The 25,262-nt window shown below is 34.1% G+C and overlaps 1 protein-coding gene across 27 annotated transcripts in view; it reads right to left on the bottom strand.

Annotated features, from left to right (window-relative positions):
- Nucleotides 1–16,018: 16,018 nt before the first annotated feature.
- The window catches only part of ADGRL3 (adhesion G protein-coupled receptor L3), an 864,507-nt gene continuing 855,263 nt past the window's right edge, over nt 16,019–25,262 (bottom strand). For 9 of the 27 annotated variants that reach the window (XM_021939113.2, XM_031664057.1, XM_031664058.1 and 6 more), the window contains one exon: nt 16,019–24,227. In XM_021939113.2, the coding sequence (XP_021794805.2) occupies nt 23,428–24,227 (800 nt within the window). In that variant the 3' untranslated portion in view covers nt 16,019–23,427. The remainder of the gene's footprint in view (nt 24,228–25,262) is intronic. The other 18 variants (XM_021939122.2, XM_031664067.1, XM_021939135.2 and 15 more) reach the window with 5 other exon arrangements.

Genomic DNA, 25,262 nt, shown 5'->3' with positions numbered 1-25,262 from the left:
TTATAGCAAAGTAATTCCAAGATGGATTAAGAGAGACTTAGAAATGTTAGACCTAATACCATAAAAATCCTAGAGGAAAACCTAGGTAGTATTACCATTCAGGACATAGGCATGGGCAAAGACTTCATGTCTAAAACACCAAAAGCAACAGCAGCAAAGCTAAAGTGACAAATGGGATCTAATTAAACTAAAGAGCTTCTGCACAGCCAAAGAAACTACCACCATGGAAGGTGAACAGGCAACCTACAGAATGGGAGAAGAGAAAATTTTTTTGCAATCTACTCATCTGACAAAGACTATCCAGAACCTACAAAGAACTCAAACAAATTTACAAGCAAAAACAAACAACCCCATCTGCAAAAAGTGGGCAAGGATATGAACAGACACATTTCTCAAAGAAGACATTCATACAGCCAACAGACATATGAAAAAATGCTCATCATCACTGGCCATCAGAAATGCAAATCAAACCACAATGAGATACCATCTCACACACCAGTTAGAATGGCGATCATTAAAAAGTCAGGAAACAACAGGTGCTGGAGAGGATGTGGAGAAATAGGAACACTTTTACACTGTTGGTGGGATTGTAAACTAATTCAACCATTATGGAAAACAGTATGGCGTTCCTCAAGGATCTGGAACTAGATGTACCATGACCCAGCCATCCATTACTGGGGATATACCCAAAGGATTATAGAATTATGCTGCTCTAAAGACACACATGCACATATGTTTTATTGCAGCACTATTCATAATAGCAAAGACTTGATCAACCCAAATGTCCATCAGTGACAGATTGGATTAAAGAAAATGTGGCTTTATATACACCATGAATACTATGCAGCCATAAAAGGACGAGTTTGCAGAGTCCTTTGTAGCAGGGACATAGATGCAGCTGGGAAATATCATTCTTAGCAAACTATCCACAGAACAGAAAACCAAACACCGCATGTTCTCACTCATAGGTGGGAACTGAACAATGAGATCCCTTGGACTCAGGAAGGGAACATCACACACCGGGGCCTATCATGCCAGAGGGAGGGATTGCATTAGGAGTTATACCTGATGTAAATGACGAGTTGATAGGTGCAACGAACCAACATAGCACAAATATACATATGTATCAAACCTGCACGTTATGCACATGTACCCTACAACTTAAAGTATAATAATAATAAATAAATTTAAAAAAAAATAAAAAATAAAAATATATATATATTCTGAGAGAGAAGAAACACCCATGACCTGGTATTAGACACATATGATGAATCAAATATGTGAATATATACACAGAATTATTTTATGTAATTATTTAATGACAATGTAAACATCACAAAATTTTATATTTGTTTTACTTCTTAGTTGTTTGTTTTTCTGAGGGTTTTTTGGCTGTAATGTGCATGATTATATATTTAGGCTTTTAGGAAAAATATTTTTTCAAAAGTGTTTTTGAATTGAACTATATTATAGGGTCACCAATATGAAGTAAAACCTATTTATATATGTCCAATGTGTAAAAACAAATTCAGGAAATACAGAGAAGAAGAGGAACACTGCAAAGATACTCCTTGAGAAGAGCTATCTCAAGACAAATTATCCTCAGATTTACCAAGGTTGAAATATAAGAAGAAAAATGTTAAGTGCAGCCAGAGAAAGGGATCGGGTTAATATACAAAGGAAGCCCATCAGACTAACAGGAGATCTCCCTGCAGAAACCCTACAATCCAGATGAGAGTGGCGGTCAGTATTCATTCTTAAAGAAAAGAATTTTCAACCTAGAATTTCATATCCAGCAAACTAAGCTTCATAAGTGAAGGAGAAATAAAACCTTTTACAGACAAGCAAATGCTGAGAGATTTTGTCACCACCAGGCCTGCCTTACAAGAGAGCTCCTGAAAGAAGCACTAAATATGGAAAGGAAAAACCGGTATCAGCCACTGCAAAAACACGCCAAATTGTAAAGACCATTGACACTATGAAGAAACTGCATCAACTAATGGGCCAAATAACCAGCTAACATCATAATGACAGGATCAAATTCACACATAACAATATTAATCTTAAATGTAAATGAGCTAAACGCCCCAATGAAAAGACATAGACTGGCAAATTGGATAAAGAGTCAAGACCCATTGGCGTGCTGTATTCAGGAGACCCATAACACATGCAAAGACACACATAGGCTCAAAATAAAGGGATGGAGCAATATTTACCAAGCAAATGGAAAGCAAAGAAAAAGCAAGGATTGCAATCCCAGTCTCTGATAAAATAGACTTTAAATCAACAAAGATAAAAAAAGACAAAGAAGGACATTATATAATGGAAAAGGGATCAACACAACAGAAAGAGTTAGCTATCCTAAATATATATGCACCCAATATAGGATCACCCAGATTCATAAAGCAAGTTCTTAGAGACCTACAAAGAGACTTAGACTCCTATACACGATAATAGTGGGAAACTATAATACCCCACTGTCAACACTAGACAGATCAACAAAACAGAAAATTAACAAAGATATTTAGGACTTGAACTCAGATCTGGACCAAGTCAACCTAGTAGACATCTACAGAACTCTCCACCCCACATCAACAGAATATACATTCTTCTCAGCTCCACATCAAACTTATTCTAAAATTGACCACATAATTGGAAGTAAAACACCCCTCAGCAAATACAAATGAATGGAAAGCATAACAAATACTCTTAGACAACAGTGCAATCAAATTAGAACTCAAGATTAAGAAACTCACTCAAAATTGCACAACTACATAGAAACCGAACAACCTGCTCGTGAATGACTACCATGTAAATAACAAAATTAAGGCAGAAATAAAGGTGTTGTTTGAAACCAATGAGAACAAAGACATGATGTACCAGAATCTGTGCACACAGCTAAAGCAGTGTTTACAGGGAAATTTATAGCACTAAATTCCCATAAAAGAAAGCAGAAAAGATCTAAAATTAACACTCTACCTTCACAATTAAAAGAGCTAGAGAAGCAAGAGCAAACAAAATCAAAACCTAGCAGAAGACAAGAAATAACTAAGATCACAGCAGAACTGAAGGAGATAGAGACATAAAAAACCCTTCAAAAAATCAACGAATCTAGTAACTCGTTTTTTGAAAAGATTAACAAAAAAGATAGACTGCTATCCAGATTAATAAAGAAGAGAGAAGAATCAAATAGATACAATAAAAAAGGATAAAGGGAATATCACCACTGACCCTACAGAAATACAAAGTACCATCAGAGGATACTATAAACAACTCTACACAAGTGAACTAGAAAATCTAGAAGAAATGGTTAAATTCTTGGACACATACACCTTCCCAAGACTAAACCATGAAGAAGTCAGATCCTGGAATAGACCAATAACAAGTTCTGAAATTGAGGCAGTAATTAATAGCCTGCCAACCAAAAAAAAAAAAAAAAAAGCCCCGGACCAGTTAGATTCACAGCTGAATTCTACCAGAGGCACAAAGAGGAGCTTTGGAACTATTCCAAACAATAAAAAAAGAAAGACTCCTCCCTAACTCATTTTATGAGGCCAGCATCATCCTGATACCAAAACTAGGCAGAGACACAACAAAAAAGGAAAATTTCAGGCCAATATCTCTCATGAACATTGATGCAAAAATCCTCAATAAAACACTGGCAAAATGAATCCAGCAGCACATCAAAAACCTTATCCACCATGATCAAGTCACCTTCATCCCTGGGATGCAAGGATGGCTCAACATATGCAATTCAATAAACGTAATCCATCACATAAACAGAACCAATGATGAAAACCACATGATTATCTCAATAGATGCAGAAAAGGCCTTCAATAAAATTCAACACTCCTTCATGCTAAAAACTTTCGATAAACTAGGTATTGATGGAATGTATCTCAAAATAATAAGAGCTATTTATGACAAAACCACAGTCAATATCATACTGAATGGGCAAAAGCCAAAAGCATTTCCTTTGAAAATCAGCATTAGACAAAGACGCCCCCTGTCACCACTCTTATTCGACATGGTATTGGAAGTTCTGACCAGGGCAATTAGGCAAGGGAAAGAAATAAAGGGTTTTCAAATAGGAAGAGAGGAAGTCAAATTGTCCCTGTTTGCAGATGGCATGATTGTATGTTTAGAAACCCCATCATCTCAGCCCAAAATATCCTTAAGTTGATAAGCAAGTTCAGCAAAGTCTCAGTATACAAAATCAGAAGCATTCCTATGCACCAATAACAGACGGAGAGCCAAATCATGAGTGAATTCCCATTCACAATTGCTGCAAAGAGAAAACCACACCTAGGAATACAACTTACAAGGGATGCAAAGGACCTCTTCAAGGAGAACTGCAAACCACTGCCAAGGAAATAAGAGAGAACACAAACAGGAAAACATTCCATGCTCATGTATAGGAAGAATCAATGTTGTGAAAATGGCCATACTTCCCAAAGTAATTTATAGATTCAATGCTATCCCCAATAAACTACCATTGGCTTTCTTCACAGAATTAGAAAGAACTGCTTTAAATTTCATATGGAACCAAAAAATAGCCCATATAGCCAAGACAATCCTAAGCAAAAAGAACAAAGCTGGAGACATCACACACCTGATTTCTATACTACAAGGCTATAGTAACCAAAACAGCATGGTACTGGTACCAACATAGATATATAGACCAATGGGATAGAACAGAGGCCTCAGAAATAACACCACACAACTACAACCATCTGATCTTTCATAAACCTGACAAGAACAAGCAACGGGGAAAGGATTCCCTATTTAATAAATGGTGATGGGAGAACTGGCTAGACATATACAGAAAACTGAAACTGGATTCCTTCTTTACACCTTACACAAAAATTAACTCAAGATGGATTAAAGACTTAAATGGAAGTCCTAAAACCATAAAAACCCCAGAAGACAACCTAGGCAATACCATTCAGAACATAGGCACGGGCATAGACCTCGTGACTAAAACACCAAAAGCAATGGCGACAAAATCCAAAATTGACAAACTGGATCTAATTAAACTAAAGAGCTTCTGCACAGCAAAAGAAACTATTATCAGAGTGAACCGGCAACCTGCAGAATGGGAAAAATTTTTGCAATCTATCCATCTGACAAAGGGCTAATATCCAGAATCTACAAAGAACTTAAACAAATTTATAAGAATAAAAACAAACAACTCCATCAAAAGTCGGCGAAGGATATGAACAGACACTTCTCAAAAGAAGACATTTATGCAGCCAACAAACATGAAAAAAGTTCATCATCGCTGGACATTAGAGAAATGCAAATCAAAACTACAATGAGACACTATCTCACTCCTGTTAGAATGGCGATCATTAAAAAGTCAGGAAACAACAGATGCTGGAGAGGATGTGTAGAAATAGGAATGCTTTTACCCTGTTTGAGGGATGATAAATTAGTTCCACCATTGTGGAAGACAGTGTGGCAATTCCTCAAGGATCTAGAACCAGAAATACCATTTGACCCAGCAATCCCATTACTGGGTATATACCCGTATATACCCAAAGGATTATAAATCATTCTACTATAAAGACACATGCACGCGTATGTTTATTCCAGCACTGTTCACAAGAGCAGAGACTTGGATCCAAACCAAATGCTCATCAATAATAGACTGGATAAAGAAAATATTGTTCATATACACCATGGAACACTATGCAGCCATAAAAATGGATGAGTGTATGTCCTGTGCAGACACATGGATGAAGCTGGAAACCATCATTCTCAACAAACAATCACAGAAACAGAAAACCTAACACTGCATGTTCTTACTCATAAGTGGGAGTTGAACAAGGAGAACACATGGACACAAGGAGGGGAACATCACACACCAGGGCCTATGAAGGGGTGGGAGGCTAGGGGAGGGATAGCATTAGGAGAAACACCTACTGTAGATGACAGGTTGATGGTTGCAGCAAAACACCATGGCACGTGTGTACATATGTAACAAATCTGCACGTTCTGCACATGTATCCCAGAACTTAAAATACAATAAATAAAATGTTTATTAAATGCTTACGATAGGCAAGGCATAGTTCTGAGCATAGTGTTAAATATTTGCAAAATAATTGGAAATAATTTTTTGGCTAAGCTGTTTCCATCTAGCAGCAGTTATGTATTTATTATTCCACTGACCCTAATGGTGTACTCTAACTTAATATGTAGTAGTAAATAAATATCTAATGGGATAATTAAATCTCAATAGGGACATAATTGCTGAATAGCATTCTAAAACTCTGGAGACACCAGAGCTCTAGCTCATTTAGTCAATAAATTTTATTATATGCATAGACAGTTTGTATTTTCTCTCTGAAGGATGGTCTTTACAGCACCTGTTTTTCTGTAACAGTTACATCAGGATTTATTTGTAGCACAATATGCTTAGTTACAATAGTCTTGAGAATTATAATCCTTTTAAGCACTCCCTTCTATTGAAAGCATTTTCAAACACTTTGGGCATGCGACTACATAAGCCCCAAGTGTGATTTAATCCTCAGTATTGTGTGTTGATCTTGAAGCTGATACTCCTCTGAGAAAATTTAAAGTATATGTTGATTTTGTATGTTGTTATTTATCTGGGATAACAGGAAATGAAAATCACAGATCCTTCTATCACCTTCAAAACTATAGTTTACCAAAATCATGCAATTGCTTTAATGTGAAGCCGACATACATAGATAAAGATATAGTTCTTTTTTTATAATCAAATTCCACAATTCCAAAATAAATCTAGCCTTTTAAATCTAGCGAATCTTCAATCAAGCATTACCATTCACTTGAACTTTTTTTAACTTGATAAAATTTAATCTTATCTGTAATTAAATCACAATTAGGTTTCAATTATTCTAATTAAAGATTTGTATCATTTCCTTATGATAATCTCCTCTGTAGCTTGTTTTAAATTAAATCTATTGGAAATAACAAGTAATTTATTCCGATGTATGTCCAAGTCACTGAGTCTCAGATTTGGAACACTTCAATCTATTTTTTTAATGAGACTACTCAATAAGTTTTTATTTTTGTCTGGGTTTTCATATTTCTGGAAATACTTCAAGAGAAAAATGAAATTTTAGCAACACATCTTCTTTTTGTTTACTTATAAAACCTCAGGCCACTTAGAATAAAACTGAGAATCCCAAAAAATAAAACACAACTCTATACACAGATGGATCATGGAGCAGAAGAGGCAGAATTGTAATTGCTGTGAACTTCCGCATTCTTTTGGTAGCTGGAAATCCTATGGCATTATACAAGGAATTGTATCTTCTCCTCGACTCAAAGAATGTGCATCCCCCAGTGCATAGCATACTCCTCTTGGAGTCTCTATGAAATTGGAAAAAAAAAAAGGATTCCTTTTTGTCTGCTGGAATTGTGTGTATATGTACACACACATACAGAGCACCCATCCTACACTGCTTAAGTGTTTCTCCTGGGGAATGAAACCCCGCCCCCCCCGCCACGCCATGCTTTTGGCTTGCCCCAGACATGAGTTTGAAGCCCTCTGGCAAAAAGACTCAGAAGCTGGAGACTGGAAGTCACTGAGATGATGGAAAATAAACCCCAAAACATATTTGATCCTGGATTTATCTTCTCCTACTTCAAAGCGCACTGTGTGTCCAAATATTGTGGTCTGGTAGAAGTTACTCTCAGTTAAGAGAAAAGATTGTTGGGTCTTAGTTCTGATTCTGCTGTGTGAGCAAGCCAGGTCCTCCATTTCCCTGGGCCTCTTGTGCCATAGTTCTAGAGGCTGGGAAGCCCTGGGTCAAGGAGACGACAATCTGGTGAGGGCCTTCTTTTTGTCTTTCAGACTGTCACATTTGTCCTTCCTTGCTGCTGTTGGTGACTCTGCTCCACAGAAAACAATCTTCCCTTCTCATCCCTGTTGTGAATATATATATATATATTTTGCACTTCTTTCTTTTCCAACAGCCGAGTGTGTGTGTGTTTGTGTGTGTTGTGTGATAAGATCCGTAATCCATATTCAGATAAGATGCTTAGGTGCAAAGTATGCCTTGGGAAAGTTCCCCCAATTTTATCTGAAAGATTGTTTCAAACTGAAAGAAGAATCCTTTTGAGTGTAACAGTTATTGTATTTAGATATGCAGATTGTGGTGGTGTGTCTCCCTCAGCTATAAGCCTTCGGACTTGCTGAGAGTAAAAGCCTTTCTGGATATCTCTTGCTAATCCTGGATTAAACCTAATAGTATTTTTATTTCTATCCTATTTTGGGAAGGACTTTTCATCAAAACCAATTTAATTATCTTTTCAAGGACATGTAAGTGTTTAGAAAAAGTAGTATTTCTGTATTTGAAAATTTCAAAGTTACAGAATGAAATTCAATGTTTTGTTATGAAAATGAGAAGAGATAAATAGAAGAACTAAACTTTTTCTGATTTCCTAATGTTTACAATCAAGGCCTGTTAAGGACAGCACAGAAATTAATTACAACCAAAAATAATGTGCAGCTTTGTAATATTGATTGAATTGGGACTTTAACTTTTGCTTTTCATTAGCATTACACTGGTGAAATGGAAATGGAATTGAGTAAAGATAAATAGCCACTCTCAATCAGATGTGAAGCACGATTCAGATATGAAAGAATGAAGTTCATAAAGATCATATCTCAGACAGACTTGGCAAGCTGTAGTATTGTAACAACCGATGCTAATACCGGTGTATCTGTTCAGCTTCCCCCTCATGCCAGCTTCTAGTAAGACTTTGCTGTTCTAGCCAAAGATATCACCAGTAGACTAGGGTGGACCAATCATGGTACCCAATCCTTTGGGCAAAACTGGTTCAGGGAAAGTTGAAAGAACCAAGCGTGGTAAGTCTGAATCCTTCCTGGCAGCTTTCTAACTAGTTTACAGGGAAGAGATCTTTCATAGTCTCATGGAGCCATTTGATTGAAATTCCAAGCTGCTTTCAAACATGCCTCTGTCTATGAAAAGAGGCTGTCCTGCTGCAACAATGATAGGTTGCAATCCTTAAGCATTTATTATGTGTCAGGCACTGTTCTTAACAATTTAGTAACTCATGCTTTTAACTCTATTACCCAGCAGCCCTGTGTAGTAGATTTTATTATTTTCCCAATTTTACAGAGTAGGGAGCTAGGGGCAGACAGGAATTTGCTCAAAATCACAAAACTAGAAAATGGAGGAAGCAGGATTTTAACTCAGGCAGTCTAAAGTCAAAGTCTGGACACTCAGCCACCATAAAATTGTGCCTTTCAGTAGAAAAAAATCAAGTTATTAAGCAGGAAGAAACAGAAATAAGACACAGAAAAAGTCTTTAGTGTGTTTATTGTCCTGGTTCCCAACCAGCTGTGGCACCATCCAAAATCACCCCTGATGAGGTGAATCAATAAATTCCATTAATTCCATTAAAAGTACTTTTAATTCTATTAAAGCATTGGTTTTTTATTTTAAGTTTACCATAAGTAAATGTGAATTATGACTCTGTTATTTAAAACCAAAGTCTCCTGAAAAATACCTAGTAGGAAAGGAGAAACTAGATCACATATGAAACAGATATATCATGGTAGGAGGGTTTAACAAGGTAAATAGAAAAAAAATAACAGGAAAATGTGCTGATTAGGAAATCCCGATCAATAATTAGCTCTGCCATGAATGAGGTGTATAATCAGGTGTCCTCTGTAGTTCTCAGTTTACCGTCTATAAAGGAATTGGACTAAATGGTTTCAAGAATTGTTTCAGGTCTTCAGTTCTGTGAATTTACATTATGCACAGAAAAGACAAAAAGCTTAGAGTGATAGGTGGAGAAACCCTGGGAGATGAATGAAAATGACTAGAATAAAATGCAGCTGAGGGCTGAAGCAAACTGGATTTGGGACTACTGAGAGACAGAAGGGAGACAGGAAAGAGCTAGTTGGTAAGTAAATCTCTAGACCAAGTGAGACAAGACGCTGCTGATTGATGGAACAAAGAAATATCAGATAAGATATAAATGACTTTTGTGCAACATAGAAACAAAAAGAGAAAAAGACGAAGGCTAAGATTAAACATAAAATGAAGACTGAGAATAACATTGATAGGTAGGAAAAGAGTAAAAAAGAGAAAAAAGATGCTGTATTGCAATGAGATTGAATGGAGCTTAGTCCAAATCTTAAGGGAGACTGGTTAGGAATGTGGCCAGATGGAAGTGATGATTGGATAAAGAAGAAACCTCAAGTATATACCTCTGTGAAAAGTAATGTAAAATAAAATCATTCTAAACATCGCTTTATATAAGTAATATAAATTAAGCATCTGGAACAAGCAGAATATATGATATAAATAATTTTTCTGCTCCCTTTAGAAAATATTATCTATCATTGTGTAACCAAAGTAGCTATCATCAAAAAAAAAACAAAAACAAAAACAAAAAAACAAAAAAAAACAAAGGTTTAGGGCTCCAAACTCTTCTAAAAAAATATGTGTGTCAGTTATTTGTGTTAACAACTTGTATGTCAGAGATGTCATATAAATTGCACATGAGTTGATCATTTTCACCTTGGTTCTTTTCCCCATCATAGCAGACATAAATAATCCATTAAAGCATTCTTTTTTACGAATACTATAGAAAGCGTTTGAGGACTGTGCTCTGAACAGACATTGCCAGTTGATCAGGAGTTGTCACTAGAGTCAAAAATTATTTGCCGCCCCATCACATTATCCATGAAAGTTATATGTTAATTGGTTTAGGCAATTCAGATGCATAATTCTATGTGTTATTCCAAAAATTGAAGGAGAATACTGGTGGGTGTGAGAAAGAAACAGAAGTGATTCTTCTATCTAATGAATTGTTCTTATCTTCGATGCAGTCCTCCATACTATTCCTGTCTAGAGAACCTTTTAGAAATCACTGTCAATTATTTACTAAAACTTAAAAAGAAGAATGTGAATTGGGTGACGCACGAAAGCTAAATACAACACTTAAAGTCATATTGAAGAAACAAGTATTATTATTTTCATTATTTATTATGAATAAGAAAATGACAATCCTTCAGCTTATAGCTTTACTCTATGGAATTATACACAACTAAGTTTTACAAAGAGTAGGTTTTTGATAGTTGTTACGCTGTACTAAATGCCATGTAGACATATGGTCCAAGGATTGCTAAATTTTCCAGAAAAACTTGATTTTGTTCCATGTAAATAGTTCCTGATATGTGTCTGTGATTCTGCCTGATTTAAAGTTAATAACTGACCTCTTTCTACTGTGATAATATTCATAATCCCCTCAAATGATGATAGAAACACAGATATTTTTAATAAGAATGTTTATTCTGTGAATTAAATCATGAAAAAGATGATTTAATAATCGAGTTGTTTTGTACTTGAATAATATACTATCCATTTTATAAACTGGGAGGTAAACCATATTTAGGCAATTAGCTGGATTCATCTGGGGACAAGAAATTTTCTATTTTGAACTTCCTTATTCATCTTTCTTGCTTTAAAAAGTAAGAAACATTTAAAATGTTTTTAAATATTTCAAGGATATTTAAACATGATTAATGCAAATACCTAATATTCATTAAGCAATTAACTCTGTGATTCTCAGCCCAAACTGCACATTGAATCATTGGAGGGCTTTTAGAATTTACTTATACCTGAGAACCACCCCCAGAGATTTTGATTTAATAAGTGTGGTGTGAGACCTGGACTTTTTTTTTTTTTCTTTTTAATGTGCTCTAGTGATTCTAATGTAGGGAAGCCTGGGAAATACAAAACTACTCTATTGACCTTCACAGTATTTGAAAATAGAAAGATAAGTTTTATCAAGGTCTTTCCAAAATAAGTGACTAAAATGTAACACTGAATTATTGTATTTTTCATAGGGTCAGTAATCAGTCTTGACTCTGTCTTCTTGAATATTATTCCATTTTTAAAAACCAAATAATATCATTATTTATTTTTAATCTTTTAGGCAACGTACATACACATAGTTTGCAACTGCAAAAAATTTCTATTAATTAAATAATTTTAGATTATAGAGGAAAAAGCCTAACAAATCATGAAAATTTGATAAATGAAAATTTAAACTAAAGACTAAGCTAGGGCTGAAAAACTACCTATTGGGTACTCGACTCATTACCTGGGTCATGGGACCATTCTTACCCCAAACCTTAGCATCACAAAGTCTACCCATGTAACAAGTCTGCATATGTAACCCCCTGAATCTAAAATAAAAGTTGAAATTATTTTTAAAAAAGTTTTTATGCATTTTTCCAGTTTGTCTATTTCTTCTTACTGTGTTATTCCGCATTAATGGAAACTAATGGAATTCTGTTTTCATCAGTCACAATGGAACGATAGAATTAACAATGTGCTAAAGACTTTCTAAGATGTGAGAAATGACCAACTTTAAGAGGTATAAAGGGTAAGACAAGCGGAATTTTATTTGAGTACACCTTATCTTTTCTTCCCAACATTTAAAATTAATTGTTAATTTTTGGCATATGGGCTTGATTGGTGGAATTAAGGCTGTATACTAAATATCAAATACAAATTCTTTACATCTTGTGGTAAGCAAAGCATGAATATCAAAATAAAAATAAAATATTTTAGTGAAGTTTTTTTTTCCCAATTGGAAACATAAAGAGAATTAATATCTTGGAAATTCAGTATGAGTCTTGCTTTCAGATAATTATGATTATCTGAAAGACCATGTTCATTATAAGGATTATCTAATTCACAATTAGACATTTTTGTTTAATACAATGATGTGTTTTGACATTAATACATTTAACACACAATCACCAATCTGGACAAGATCTTTTATTTCAATGTATACATAAAATCTTCAGAGCAGTTAACATCCTTGAAACTTTTGGATAAAACATTTATATTTTCTACTGCCATTAATGGCAGTAAATCCCGAATAACGTGTCTCAGAGGTAAATAGAGAAAACAAGTTCACTTTTATCTATGAGATATTTTAATCAAAGAAGATTATTTGCTAGCAATAAAGTTTTTAGTATTATAATGAAACAAAAAATTATAATTGATATTTTAAAAAAGTATTTATAAAATTCAAAGTGATATTACTTCCTGGACATTCTTTAATTTTTCACTTCTTGTCATACCTACCTATGTGATTATTCTCCACTTTACACAAAGAGAAGACCAGCAAGTATCTCCAATTGCAACAGTCAGATTAATGTTTCACATGCTAAAAATGTTAGTCATCTCTAATAGCTATTTCCACCATGTCTTAGATAAGTGTTTATGAGGAAAATAACACTTAGCTAAGATCATTTTTCATGATAAGCAATTACTTCATGTATATGTGTATATTTTACATATATATGCAATTATATATATGCAGTTACACAGAGACATATACATAAACACATAAGACACACAGGCACACACATACATGCGTGTGTGTGTGTGTGTGTATCCTTTTCCCATGACGTTTTTCACCTAACATGCTGGACTAAAAGAGCCGTGGCTTTAGCTTCAGTACCGTTGTAACCATTACCAGCTTTGAGAATACGCTGTATTTATTTCCAAATATCAAAACATATTTATCTTTTGGTAAAATTGAGCAACATCTAGACATGTTTTTCTCCTTTCCTATAATATATTCCCTAGTAGCTAAAAATAACCACTCAGAGGAAATAATAAACCTGATCACAGGCATATGGAAGACATGGAGAAAGCCCAAGTGCCCTGATACTAGCTGGAAAAGCCGCAGAGTCATCACTGAGCACTTGTTTGAAATGCACCACTTCAGACCCCTCACCCCCAAAGACTGACAAAAATCCAAATTTGCATTTTAACAAGATTTCCATTTCATTTATTTGCAGGCATCTCTGCAGGTATTTGCTGGTAGTCTCCTTTTCCCTCCAGTTGCTGCAGCCAGATAGATACTTGATATTAGAAGATAGGAAGCTATATTAAAATATAGAGATTCTACGGTTAGGGCAGAATTCTTAGGGCAGTGTTAGTCTCAATTTTTCTTTCTTCACCTAAAGATTAGGAGCAGAAATTTAGTGGGGATACTTTAAAAATATTAAATCATGAGTTATAAAGCCAATTAATACCTGTATTGGAGGAGTCACACCTCCAGTATTTCATGAACATAAAATATTCAGAAAAAAACCTCAATAGTAAAAAAATATTTTGAGGGGTGTTTCACAAACTGTGTTTCATGAATCAACAGGTTCATAATGTATTGCTCTTCAGATTCCTTGAGGATTTCAGGTCCAAACAATTTTAGTAAACAGCACAATATATGTTCCTCTTGGAGTTTTGCAGTGCATTCTCTGAAATCCTACAGTTTAAAAATCTGTGTTGTATTTCGTTTCACATCTCCTAAATGTATTTAAACTTAGAACCATTTTTTTTTTTTTTTTTTTTTTTTTTTTTGAGAAAGAGTTTCGCTCTTGTTGCCCAGGCTGAAGTGCAATGCCATCTCTTTTTATCAGGTGCAAACTGCTGAATATAGACTACAAAATGATGTGTTATCACATTGGAAATACAGTTGTTAAAACTGTAGTGTAAAGATTAAATTTTGAAAATTTCTGTACATAAACTTCTAATTATTATACATGCCATAACAATCAAATGAGCCAGCCATACATATTAAAGTGGAACTTTAACTAGAATTTGATTTCAGAAACAGATTACTATTATCTAACCATTATTGGGGGTGAGAGGACCAATAGAATCAACAAGACACCAGCAAAATTTACTTAGTACTACTCCAGAATCTGTTTAAGAATTTCCTGGATGAGAATTTTATGCGTACCTAGTACACTATATATATGTGTATCACAGACAAAATGCTGTATTTAGATATTTGGAGATGAGAAACCCTATTCTTAGAGAAGTTAATTTGTTGAAACTTACAGAATAAGTGACAGAACCAGAATTCAAAAGTCAGGGCTCTCTTCTCTCTCAATAGATAGATAGATAAATAGAAATAGATATATTGATCTCTTTCTATCTTTGTACGTATATATTATATTTATAGATATATTAAATATCTTATAAAGTAGGTTCACACAAACTGTGAGTTCCACGTTATTGCAACATTTCTTTGAATGCCTGTTTCCTCCCCTTATTTAAATGAAAAGGGTTTGGTTCATTTCTTTTCAACTAATCATTTTGTTGATGCAGTATAAGATGATTAATAAATAGAGATTTTGGTTCAAAACACAATAGCTCTGTGACTGTGAGATCTGAATTTCAGTTTCCTCCATAAAAGGAGTACACAGTAATATATTCCCTTTTGTCACATTATTGGGAAGATCAAATGAGGCTATGTAAAGGGCCAGACATACATTAGGCACTCAGGAGCTGCTGATTCTCTTCCATTTCCTTTGCAGAATATTTCTTATGGAAATGAATTTTCAATGTTATAAAAAACTGGTATCTGAATTTGATTTATCCAGCTGATATTTGCGCTCATTCAACTGACATTCAGAGTTAGTAAGCTAAATAATCAGAATCCGTGACACTACAGAATAATGATTATATGACATCTATCTTTGTGATCCAAAATATTTACTAATATATATACAACTTTTTATTCAAAAGAAGAATGACATGTCAGAACTCATAGCTCTAAACTCTTATTTGGACCAGAGGTTGGTTGGTGACTGACTGTCCTACTCCCTAGTTTGAGATAAGGAGAAATAAGACCAGACAGTAGATATAAGACTAAATTTGATTATATCTCATTAATGGCAAATTTCAAGATCAAACAGTAAATTCTTAATTTAACTTTCTATCTTTCTGGAAGAGAAAAATTGCCTTATAGACGCCTCTGGTGGCAGCAGTTCTCTGAAAACGAAAGTTAAAAAGGTCTTTCATTATATTTTCAATGCATGAAGGGGAGGGTGGCAGGGTGTGAGGTAGTGGACATAGGAAATATATTAGGAACCCATGTTTCAGTTATTATCCTGAAATTTGAAACACTATCCCAAAATCAAAGTTTTGGTAATACCATATAATAACAGTAACTACATCACTTCTTGTTTATTGATATTTTTATTGAGGTTTGTAGCTGATGACTTTACATGTGATTGTACAGAGCATTTAAGAAAAAAAAAAAAGGATGTAAAGGTTGTACAAGGGAAATATCCAATAGCTTGAAATCTGGTAGGTGTATATGAAAAGAATAACGCCATGTGTAAATATATGAGGATCCTAGGAGACCAAAGCCACAATAGCTATACTTGTTTCTAAAAAGTGAGTTTTCTTATCAACAAGGAATAGGACAATTAGTTGTTAGTTTTAAAAATAAACTATTGTTTTTTAGAAAGACATATTTTGAATTAGATTTAATGCTTGGCAAGGCGGAAAACAGTATGGAAAAACTTCCAAGTTATCCATCCACTTCCAATGCATTCGCAGAAATCAAATGAAGGCAAATCAACCTGACTCTACAAATCTTGATTTTCTAGTTCACAGGCAAAGGTCAGCGTTAAAATATACAAACAAGTGATACTTTATAAATGAACACATTCTGATTATCTGTAGTTGTTTCAAGACATATCAGTTTTTATTACTTAGGGTGATGAAGGAAATCCTTATTCTCAAATGAGACATGAAAACCAAATTTGAATGTTTTTTCTCATTTTTATTGATTCAAAATGTCATTCAATATGTAAACCAGTTTGACAACTTGAAATTCAGGGCATTAAAAAATACTCCAGAGGACTAGGCACTGATTAGTCTAAGAATATACTCTGTCCTAGTCACTGTATCCTGAGTTCCAACCCCAAAGACTTCTACCTACTGCTAAAGCATTGAAGATACTGACTTAACTTTGCCAAACATCTTTTGATAACAATCAATATATTTCATTTTGAAGTCAGGATCATTTTGCCTGTTTTACATTCAGAAGAAACACAGGGATTTTTAAACTTAGAAAGCTATTTTAGGTCTTGGTTTTAAACATATTTCCTTGCCAATTTAGCATGAATTTTTGTAGTCTTGGATCATTGAGATGAACTTAACTCCTTTAAGATTTAAAATCCTCTGATTTTGAACTAATTGTAAATCTTTTGTAACCTCATCTATAGATCAAAGAGTGGAGCATCATCATTTAAAAATTATTCAATCTGAATGGCCATGTTTAAATTGTATAGTTAGAAGCCTGCTTTACTTTCCTCTTCTTTCAAACTCTTTCCTTTAGTATTCTAGAATGAAAGGAGCATTGGGAATACTTTTAGGTGCATTTGGATTATGGAGTACTTTGATAACCCACCATGTACAACTGTATGTAGAATTTTATGAATTGACTACAATAATTAAAGGCAGAGAACTTGAGAGTAATATTTGGAGCAGAGTAGTTATTTGTTCAGTCTCAATGTAATATTCATATATATAATAATAAATTATTCTATAGTATGAATATTGCTTGGTTATGAATTATTTTGTACAATGTACATAATTCTAATATAATATTAATTTCATATGTATTAGAAAGATTCATAATAGAGCTCTAAACAGTACAAAGCTACTAAAAGCATTAGCTCTGTTGGTGTTGAATAGAGTCAGCAGATTAGAGAGTGAAGATGAATTGAGACAAAATACTTATATTTAAGAAACATTTATAAAATATTGATGTTTCCTTGAGACAAGGTATAGCTAGATAAGAAATATCTCAAGAGTGTTTAAAGTATTTACTGTTTCCTGTGGAATTAGCAGAATATCAGAATATAAGAAACTCCAATTTTACTTTTTGGAATACACCTGTAACATTTGGCATAGTCTATAAGATTTTTATCACTGCAAATGACTTCATTATTCTTTCCTGGGAAACTTTTCTCTGTAACTCTAGTTTAGGTCCTGTCACCTCACCATAAGTTTACTAACTTGGTTGGTTTCTGCTCTTCTGTTGTTCATATTGTAGTTGAAGAGACTTGTTTACCCCAATAGAGATTTGTTCATGTATAGTCATTCTTGATTTTTTCACATAAGTCAAAGTTCTTTCACAATTCTTCTTAAAAATTAGTTTGCATTTACCTTTGAAATACTCTAATGGGACACAAATCATCAAATGAGAACAATGCTCTTGACACACTACTAAGAGAAAAAGAAACATCAAAACTTAGCTGAAATCAAGACATTTGAATAGTAACTTAGAGGTGCTAGATGTGAAAGAAATGCTGACTTTAAATTTTTTTTTCAAATAAAGAAGGGATAGCAATATCTTTCAATGACATTATGCAAAACTATATTAACTACCTGTTTTATTGCAGAAATCACGAAGTTTTAAATATCGTAAACAAGCTATTTCTTCTGCAGGCTGTAAATAAGTGGAATCAGAGTGTGTTAGTATGTGTACAGGTGAAACTTTCCCTTTTAAACCAAAGAGAGTGTAATCAGTGTTAATTAGTAAATAAGAAAGTTTCTTCTTATGGCCTAATCAGGAAAGAAGCAACTACCAACACATTTAAGTTCTGCTAGCCTACAAATGAAAATTTAGTTGTTTAATATTCTTCAGATATTATAAAGAACATATTTGCTGATTACAAAATTAAATTTAATGTTGGGATCCATTGAATATATTTTATGAACTCAAAAAAGCTTATGTAAAATCCATTTGCACAATAATGCTTCCATAATCTATTGTGCAATGTTGTTGCTTTGCTTTTGTGCCTCCATCTTCCTAATTTAATGATGTGCAGAAATCTAACATAAGCTATATTGAAAGCATTACTTAGAAATGCATAGTAATTGTTTATGTGGTAAGTTAAAATTATGAATCACTAGAAATGAACTAATTAAATTTCAACACCTTGGTCTACAATATACTGGGAAGTTCATATATATTGTTATTTTATCTCAAAAATTTTCTTAGAGAAGAAAGGATATTCACGCCAATATCTTCAGATCTGCTCAAAACTAAAAAATTAAGACTGAGTTTTTGGTTTTTTCACTCTCTAAATGAATTGACATGCATTGTAGTTCTGTAGTGTTTTTTCCCCTCCACAATACATCACAGGCTAAGTGCTGTGGCTCAAACCTGTAATCACGGCTACTCAGGAGGCTGAGACAGGAGGATCACTTGAGACCAAGAGTCTGAGGCTGCAGTGAGCTGGGATTGTGCCACTGCCCTTCAGTCTTTGTGACAGAGCAAGACCCCATCTCTTTAATACAGCAGAAAAATCCAAGCAGTAGCACTTTGGTACAGTACTGATAGACAAATTATAAACACAAATTGTTTATTATTAGGGGATGATATAGATTAGTCTGGAGTTGATCTTTAGACAACTCATAAACTATTTTTCCTCTCCCTTTTGGTCCTTACAGTAATGTAGAAAGTCAGTCAAAGTTTTTAATGTCATTCCTTAAAGTAAGCAAGCTTGACAATAACATTTCAACATGTGTTGGGGATCCAGGGAAGCTGAAGACAATGCCTAAAATTAAATATGTGGGTCCTTTATAAATGTTACTAATTCCCTTATATGCTTATATCTATTATGAAAAGTTTTGTCATACCAATCAATATTGATAAAAATCTTAAACCTAAATCTTAAAGATCCTTTCCTTACTATGTCAACATTTTTAGTTATGATGGATATTTTAAAATACAGATGATAAACTACATCTTAATTTAGAGGCATTGTGAATTATTTTTTTACAGGAAGTTAAGGATATTTCCCTTGCCTGCTTTTTATTAATGTATTTTCCTGATTATTGTTACTTCAAGATAATTGTTCTGTCAGTTCGTTTTTGTTATTATAATTATTTTAGCACAGTAATTTATTATTCAACTTCAGTGTGTTTAATTATAATATAGTGGAAACAGGAAGGGATGCCCATAAAATTTAATTCCAACCAATTTCTCCTTCACCAAATTTGGACTTTGCCACAAATATTTATCAATTAGGAACAGGGGCTGTGCAACAATCCATCAGCTTCAGAATTAACTGAACATGAGGTCCATTAGCTAGTGTCCCTGATAAAGTATCATGTGAACTAGACTTCAAAGAGGAAAAACAACCAAGTCTAAAAATGTTACAAAAATATTATTTGACAAGAAAGTAAACATTTGTTTGTTTCAGTGGCATAAGTTTTACTTCTAACTGGCTAAATAAGCTGTATTATAGCTCTATACTATATCTGTTTGATGGAAATTCACTTCTTACTGGAAAGTCAGATGAACACATAAAAATATACAGACAAGCAGATCATAAATGTCTCAGGATATTAAAAAAATTGAGTCACAAAAGATGGTAGAAAAAAGAAAAATTTAAAAATCATTAATCATCAACAGCTCTATAAGAAAATGTATATGAAGAAGATTCAAGTTCAGGAATTCAACCCTTGCTAGTGTAAACAGGGCAAAATGAATACGTTAGATATATGCAAATTTCTATTGAAATATATGTAAAATTAGTTCCTTTATCCACTTTAATTTTTTATTATGGTTACATAAAACTTGCAGGGGAAATCTCTCTCTGTTATAATCTTTGGGATCTTAAGTCTCTCTGAAAGCATGCCATTTATGATGTATAGAGTTCAAAAATCTCACTCTTTTTTCTTGATGCAAGAGCGTGGTAGTAACTTTATATGCTGAATGTTCTTCTGCACCAGTTTATGTATTCAAGTGATCTTTCTTCAACTTGGTCTATGTAGAGCTTGAGAGGCTACCTGCTTCAATTTTCCATATAGAAACACAAAAATAATGGGCAGGGAGGTAGCAATGTCAGAAAATCAGCAAGCTGAATTGAGGTAGTTTCCCCATTTTTCTGTGAAACCAGCTTCTTACTGACAGAGATACTTTCATGTAGGTTACTGTTTGACAAAACAAGCATAAGTGCTCATAATCCACAGACCACATTTGTGTTTCTGAAGTTACCATAAACACATCTAAAAAGGATTCTTTTATTGCCAAATGTATTCTCGTATCAGGTGGGTTAAACGCCTTGGACGTGCTAATATTGCCATAGTGTGGTGTGAGAAAACCGAATTACCATTAATGCTTGTCATTCTCCTCCAACATAAAATCTGTAGACTTAAAAAATATTCATGCCAATTGACTAAAAAGGAATGATACATAAAATATTTTGAGGTGATGTGAAGGTTATGATGCACTCTGGCCCAGCAGAAATTTTTTTGTCATGTATTTATAAACTATATACAGATTATTGGCCATTCTCTAAACTTGGTTTAAGATAGTCATTTATAGATGGATAGTGTTTAGATTTTTGAAAAAGGAAACCCCAAGATAAAACACGCCACAGGAGAAATTATAATTTGGCAGATTCCGTTTAGCTTTGCCCTAATAGGGGATCTGTACCTGGACACTGCTATAAAGGATCTGCAGTAATGAGAGATCTAGAAAATTTCTTGGAAAGAACTTCTTTATCTTTTCCTATTTCCATCACATAGAATAAGAAAAAAACACAATAAAAGTCTTATTATATCTTTATAAAATGAATATTCTCTTTGCAGCTTTTAGCAAATTCAGGAAATTTGAATTTCTAACATCAAAATGGAATGTACAAAGGAGGAAAAAAAAATATGACTCACCCAGACCCCAAATTTGATATTTATATCTCTGATTGAATCTATTTTCAAAGGTAAGCATAGTGACTGCACCTGGTTTTAGATAGTAAATAGTAACATATATGTTAACCTGCTCAAAATTAAGTGATGCATCTGATTTCAGCCAAAATAAACATGCCCATTCCATTTTCTGGTTTACTTTGTCTGCAAACCTGTAAGATTTTGTGCTTAGCTTATTCATCTAGGCAGAGTGATTTCTTTTGCATGGCTCATTTGGGCCATGGAGGATTAGCAAAGTTTATGTATTGAAAACAGAAGGAAAGAAAGGCGAGAAAAATAAAAAGACTAATTAATCATATAGTACATACATCAATACAATATCTTCTAAATCTCAATCAGTTGTTTATTGGTTGGCAAACAAGTTTCACTTTTACAACAAATATTAGTAATGAGGTCATCCAACTTTGAGACCATACAAAATGGATCATAAATTAAAAAAAAAATTATATGTGCTGCTAATTTACCTTTTGTATTCCTACATTACTCAAAATCCTGTCAAATAAATAAATTTTCCTGTTAATAAACAGAAGACTTTTTTAAAAAAAATCACTTCAAAATAATTTGACCTTTCAATTCTTACTACGAGGGAGTGAATTTCTTCTAAAAATCGGTAGTGCAGGTGCCCACTTGGGGATCAGACTGAGCATTCAGCACTTTAATGCCTATGGAAAACCGTTTTCACATGCAGAAGTCCCACTAGTTCTATAGACACCTTTTGACTTCTAGAATCATAGCTAGTGTCCTGGTGATGAACTGCTTGCCAAATATGCTTTGCATTACAACAGATGTGCCCTGTAAACATAAAAGTTTGTCCTGCTCTAGTTTGCAAAAAACACTGTTGGAAATATTCTGACTGCATAAAGATATATAGTGAGGGAAGGAAGTCTAATTTTATTTATTTTATTTTTTTGTAAAAAATAATTTGTTTGCATTACTAGAAAATGATTCTTATAAAGTGATAGTTTCATTTATTTATTTTTTGCCAGGCGAAATTTTAAAGGAAAAAAAGGCGAAAAAGAAAAAAAGAAAGAAAATGAAGAAAGAGAAGAAAGGAAGGAAACTTTGCTCTCTTACTGGTAGACAAACTTGCAAGACCAGCACAAAAGAAAAAGAAATTTTTTTTTTCTACTACATTAACAGGACTCAAATTCTGGAGGAACAGAAAGCAGACTATATGTGCAATGCTAGTATCTGTACATTACATAGAAATTGTTCAACTTTTTTCTGCCATTAGTTTTATCATCAGTTAATACAGCAAATGATAAAATATGCATTTAGCATATAATTCTAGAATTCCCCTCCATTTCATTATTAATTTTGTTGTTTTATTTTGTTTTCCACAGCTATTGCAGTTGTGGTGAATTCAGGTTGTGAGTGACCGAAAACCCTATTTGATACAGTTTTGCTTTGCTTTTATGTTTGCTTGTGCAGCACTCCAATCTAGATGCAGCATTGTTACTAATTTCAGACAACTGTTCTGGCCTTTTAAAAAGCAGGTCCTTGTAATTTTAGTAACAGAGCATCAGAGATGTTAAAACAGACACAATGTAATTCAACAAGGCCACAATGAGTGCCATTTTCTTCATATCTTGTTCATTAACATAATGAAGTCTCCAACTGAAGGGGAAAGGACAAGAAAGGATGGGGTACAGGAGAATTTTAGCAGTTATCTTTCTCCCCTGGGCTGACCTAAAAATCCCATTAAAAAAAAAAAAAAAGTCTGAGAGTTTGTGTTTGTCTTTTGAGGACAGCATAAAGATTTAGGAGTACACACATTATTACCACTGCTTATATCAACTCAGAACAGTCAACAAGATGTTAGCAGTTTTGTTGGTTTCAATTTCTGTCTCATCTTCTATAGACTAGTGACCAAATGAGCAGGTCCTTTTGAACTTCCCTCGGGAGGGGTCCCATCTTTGTTTGGAGGAACTATAAATCCATCACTGCTGCCGCGACCTAGCTGGTAGTAAGTATGCAGCTGATGGACGTGGTTTCTGGAGCCTAGGTTTGGCATGCTTTTGTAGTAAACATCTTCGGCATCACCACATTTGGCCGGTGGGGGTTCGGTCTGGGTGCTGGTGGTAACACTCTCTGTGGCGGCCACACCAGCCAGTGTCGGCATGCTGGTATAGAGAGAGTCTCTATGGGGTGACTGGAGATCTTCTGTGTGCTCGTTGGTTAGCAAAGGGAAAAAGCTCTCACTGTGGTCTTGGGGGATCCGCCTTCTGGTATAGTGGTGTGGCTGGTGGTTCTCGGTGGAGTATACTCTTGGGGGCAGCAAAGGAGCATCAGATTCCTCATGAATGAGTTCCAGGCCCAAACTCTCCTCGTGGTTAAACGAGGAGGCATCATCCAGGACAATGGCATCTTCTTCCCTTCCACTGCCAAGGTTATTCACCAGCTTGTTCATCAGATTCCTGTTCTGTTCGCTGGAGCGCTCGTGGTTGTTCAGGTAAGAAGGGATATAGTTGGAAGTGAGTTCCTTCAGAATCTTTTTCTCTAAGGCGGTCTCGTTATGGTTATAGCCACGGTCTATGATTTGCACACAGTTGCTCAGGTATTCGCCGCTGGCAATGCTGTAACTATTGCCATGGTTACCATTCAGTGGTAGAGTATCCATGACACTTGTATCCCTGGCATTGTTCAGAAGCCCCTCTGAAAAAGATTACAAGATACTATGACATTTATATCCAACAAGTCATAGAACACACACACAAACACAGAAGCAAAAACATTCATCGACTATGAAATATGTATAAATTGCTAGCATTTACTTAAGTATAAAATGTTTGGAAGGAAACCTAAAATATTATTAAATCTATATATGTGTATAATTGGACCAGTGATTGAAATCATATAAATGGGAAAATCATATTTAAAGTAGATCTTTAAAAGAATTTTTAAAAACCTATAAATTATCAATTTGCAATTGCCACACAAACATCGGCTGACATTATTTGAAGTATATTTGGTTATAACTTGACGAAATAACACAAAATTTTGGTATAGTCATTCATAGCTTTCAATTTATACACATCAAAGTCAGTTAAATAATTCATTACCTTTAATTTTACATATTGTCTTAACATCAAAATAGGTATAATATTAACATAATTCATGTGTGGTACTTTGAATATACTGGTCAAAAGTAAAAGCAATACGCAGTGTCTAATAAATTGATACTTAATTTTGTAAGATTAAAAATAATCCCTACATAGAAAACCACAAAAGGATTATGTTAAATTTGTCAGAATGATGAGGTCATGAAGTAATGTTTAGTCAGATAAATGGCACGTCAAAAGAACTGACAGCTAGGAATTTTCAAAACAAAAGTATTTGGATTTACTTTCCAATTTTTTTTTTCTGCTATAAGGACTTTGGCTGTTATTGTATGCTATGCTATTGTATACTATCCCATCAGAGATTTTTTTAGGGTCATTAGGTAATACTACAAAAGAATGTGGAAAGACACAGGTATCTGGTGCCTGAAAACATTGTGTCAGTATTAATGTTACCATTATGTAATGAATGATGGATTTGTGTGCATGTTAAAGTTTGGGTTTAAAAGAGGATAAACATTTTATTCTGGTAAGAAACAGCTGCAGTGAAATAAATCTGACCACATATTTCTTCAAGGTTTTTGCCTTCCCTTGAACGAACAGAAATCCGAGAATCTATAGTAGTTTCATA

The sequence above is a fragment of the Papio anubis genome, chromosome 3, assembly GCF_008728515.1.
Source record: "Papio anubis isolate 15944 chromosome 3, Panubis1.0, whole genome shotgun sequence".
NCBI lineage: Eukaryota > Metazoa > Chordata > Mammalia > Primates > Cercopithecidae > Papio > Papio anubis.
The sequence above is the reverse complement of the archived record's forward strand: the minus strand, read 5'-3'. Positions and strand labels throughout refer to the sequence as shown.